Here is a 3,733-nt window from a genome sequence, read left to right as displayed (position 1 = left end):
TCCCACCCTTTTTTGTCAAATAGATAGTTATAACTCATCTCCCCCTTAACACCACCTCATAACCTCTCTCTAACAATAATGGCTGATCCTCTCTTCCCTAACCTCTCTTATCCTCAGCTTGCAAGCCATACAATATTCATTTCTCATTCCCACACTCAACCAAGATTGGGACAGGATGGCCTCTTGGAGCCCCTCTTCCGTCCCTCTCGTTGCCGTTCTCCTGTCTCTCCTCCTGCAGCATTGCCTGCCTGGTTGCACCGTCAGTGCAGCCCGCATAGGGAGGACCGTTGTGTTGAAACCATGCCCAGATGACGCCTCTGTGAGCATCTTTCATGAGGCGCCAGTCTTCAACAACGGGGAAGGATGCGGGCCCCCGGGTGGCCCTGGCACAATCCATGTCGCGATGACCCTAGATGGGAACTACCTACGGGGCACAATGGCTGCGGTACTCTCCATCCTACAGCACTCAATGTGCCCGGAGAACCTTGAGTTCCACTTCCTCGAGGCGAGGACTGAGCCAAAGATTTCCTCCAACATACGATCCACCTTCCCTTATCTGAACTTCACTGTCTACCCTTTCGACTCCAACCGGGTGCGGGGGAAAATATCCAGGTCTATCAGGCAAGCGCTAGACCAGCCTTTGAATTACGCGCGGATTTACCTAGTTGATCTCATACCGACCAAAGTGAAGCGTGTGATATATCTAGACTCTGACCTCATCGTGGTCGATGACATAGCCAAGCTTTGGGAAGTTCAGCTAAAGGGCAAGGTTTTGGCTGCGCCGGAGTATTGCCACGTGAACTTCACGATGTACTTCACAGACCTCTTCTGGTTGGACCGGAGCCTAACCCAAACATTCGAGGGACGGAGGCCATGCTATTTTAACACAGGGGTGATGGTTGTGGACGTTGAAAAATGGAGGCAAGGAGGATACACTCAGAAGGTGGAGGAATGGATGGGAGTGCAAAAGCAGAAGAGGATTTACCATTTGGGCTCTTTACCACCGTTTTTGCTAGTTTTAGCAGGGAACATAAAAGCGGTAGACCATCGATGGAACCAACATGGTTTAGGCGGTGACAATATCAAAGGAAAATGTAGGAGTCTCCACCCGGGGCCGATCAGCCTGCTCCATTGGAGCGGAAAGGGCAAGCCCTGGCTGAGGTTAGATTCGAGAAGGCCATGCATCGTGGATCACCTCTGGGCACCATATGATCTGTACCGGTCACCGAAACATTTTCTAGAGGAATGAGAAAGGGCAAGTATATATTATAGCAGGTAGCGTGATTCGTCCATAGGTGAAACGGTTATGATGATGACGTGAATGATACATGACGATGAAGAGCATTTCTATGGAAAGATTAAGACCAGAGGATTGCGATTCTTGAAGATTTTTTAAAAGGAAAGACAATTGGTCCAAAGGATTGAAGGATGGCGATGAATTGCCCGAGTTTCTTTATCAAATTCTTTGCTTTGAAATGCAAAGCCACAATGTGTTTGAAGATATATATCCCCGGAAATTTTTCAAGATTGTAATTAGCAAAATTGTATGCACAATATTGTACATTCTTTTGCCATTTTTATTGAGTTGTGTCAATCTAATGAACAGGAGATCTGATTTGTCCTACGAGATAGAAAATTGAAGGAGATCGTAGGCGCTCATTAATTTGTCCATTTTATTGTAGTGCAAGATTCTTGGTTGTGTTATCTCCAATTTTGGATCGGAGTTATGAAATATGTCCTAAGAGTTATGAAATATGTCCTAAGAAATCATGCGGATATAATATAAATAACGACGATAAAAAATAATTTTCATCTAGTAAATTATTATTCTATTTAGAAACATGACATATATATTAATCACAATAAAACATAGTAATATTTCTTTTGGTAGGCAAAATATAGTAATATTTACGTTAAAAAATAAGAGTTATAATAAAATGAGCATGCAGTGCGATAATGTATGCTTTCGCTTGGTAACTAAGAGATTTCATGTTCGATATTTGTGGAAGGACTCATGGATAGAGCCAAATGTTTATGTTAGGAGGGGTAACACATAAAATCATATCGATGTAATATTGGTCTAGGTACTTAGCATTGTGTAAATTCGATCTTTAGATCTTCACAAATAACAACTAAATATTTAAATTACCAGTTTTATAAATCTCAGTTTTATATTACTAATAAATTTTTATGGATATATTTTATTCTTAAAAAGAATGATTTCTCATTATTTTTAAAATTTTCTAAATATTATTCGAAAAGGTCTTGTGTGTAACGAGTACATCACATGATATTATGTCACAATATGCATAAAAAATTTTATTTTTGTCAACAATGAATATATTTTTATTGTGATAATACTAAAAATAAAAAATGAAAAATCCCGAATGATTTGTGACATTGTCATGTGGTATACCCGTTACATCTAAGACTTTCTCCTGTTATCCATATCCCTATATTATGTGTTATCAACAACTCCAATTCATTGTATTATTTTTCACTATTCTCTCAATTCCTAGACTTCTTGTTTTCCTCTTTGCTACCGTGCTCTTTATCGCCACTTTACTTGATAATTCACAATTTTTTCCTCCTACTTCACAATCCTCTTTAATTCTCATTTCGTCCCTAACATTCAATTTCTCTTATTCCTGACAAAACAAGGGTTGTTCATTATTATAACTCTTGCTTCTTGTTCTCTCTTTCTTTTTTTATTCTTTTTTTTTTGCCAGCAATAAAGGAAGCAAAATTATAATATTATTTATTCATAAACATGCAAACAATAAAATCACCTTAAGCAATAAAATAATTCAAATTATTTTAAATATAGTTAATATGCATATATATTGTTCATTTTGTCGTGACAATTAAATACCCCACTGAAAAAGCTTTTAGTTCGTAATATTACGTTTCAAAATTCTGGAAATACACATTAAATAAAATAAAGTTTATCTTATTAAATAAACTAAAGGTTATATTTGGGATTTCACTTAGGCTTCTCTCTCGGACCGCCCTATATTCTCATTTCATTTTTCATTATTGATTGTATGTTCTAGAATAAAATAGGGTAAATGTCCAAAAAAATCACAAACTTTACATTTTTTTAACGTTTTATCTAAATTATATTTTTTTACTAAGAAACATACGAACTTTATATATATATATTTTTACGTTTTATAACAAATTATATTTTTGGCTAGAAATACACGAACTTTCATTTTTTCGTCCCATTTAGCACCCGTTCGAATTTTTGTCAATTTTGCTGTCGTGACTGTTAACAAATGAGACGTGGCAAACGGTCATTAATAGTGATTGATGTGGCGAGTCACATTATCAAAAAATTTTAATTTTTTTTTCAATTTTGGGTAACCGGAGGTAGGGAGGAAGGTGGCGTCCTCCATAGCTGTCACCCCCAGTGCTTCGTCTTTAATGTTATCTTCAGTCTCTCTATTGTTTTTTTTTTTCCAGCACAACAACGTCAATGGCCCTCTATGATCCTTCTTGAGCCCTCTATGCATAGAGGGATCGAGCTATGAAGATAGAGCCCTTTGAGGCTTTGGTCGAAGCTGGAGATCGAGCCCTCTGTGGTTTTAATTGAATCCTAGATTGAGACCTCTGTGTTTTGATCGAAGCACACTGAGGATTCGATGGCTTCTCTGATGAAGCTTCATGAGCGGCAGTTGTGGAGACTGCCGCCTTCCTCCTGACCTCCAGCTGCCATTAGTGATCATTTGCC

The 3,733-nt window shown here is 38.1% G+C and overlaps 1 protein-coding gene across 1 annotated transcript; it reads left to right on the top strand.

Annotated features, from left to right (window-relative positions):
* The first annotated feature begins 388 nt into the window (after nucleotides 1-388).
* Nucleotides 389-1,249, top strand: LOC116211865 (probable galacturonosyltransferase-like 4). The gene has a single exon (XM_031546389.1). It carries the CDS (start codon nucleotides 404-406, stop codon nucleotides 1,247-1,249), a length of 846 nt encoding a protein of 281 aa, XP_031402249.1. The 5' UTR covers nucleotides 389-403.
* Nucleotides 1,250-3,733: the final 2,484 nt, after the last annotated feature.

Source organism: Punica granatum, chromosome 6 (assembly GCF_007655135.1).
Source record: "Punica granatum isolate Tunisia-2019 chromosome 6, ASM765513v2, whole genome shotgun sequence".
Taxonomy (NCBI): Eukaryota; Viridiplantae; Streptophyta; class Magnoliopsida; order Myrtales; family Lythraceae; genus Punica; species Punica granatum.
This window is presented reverse-complemented; position numbering and strand designations above follow the sequence as displayed.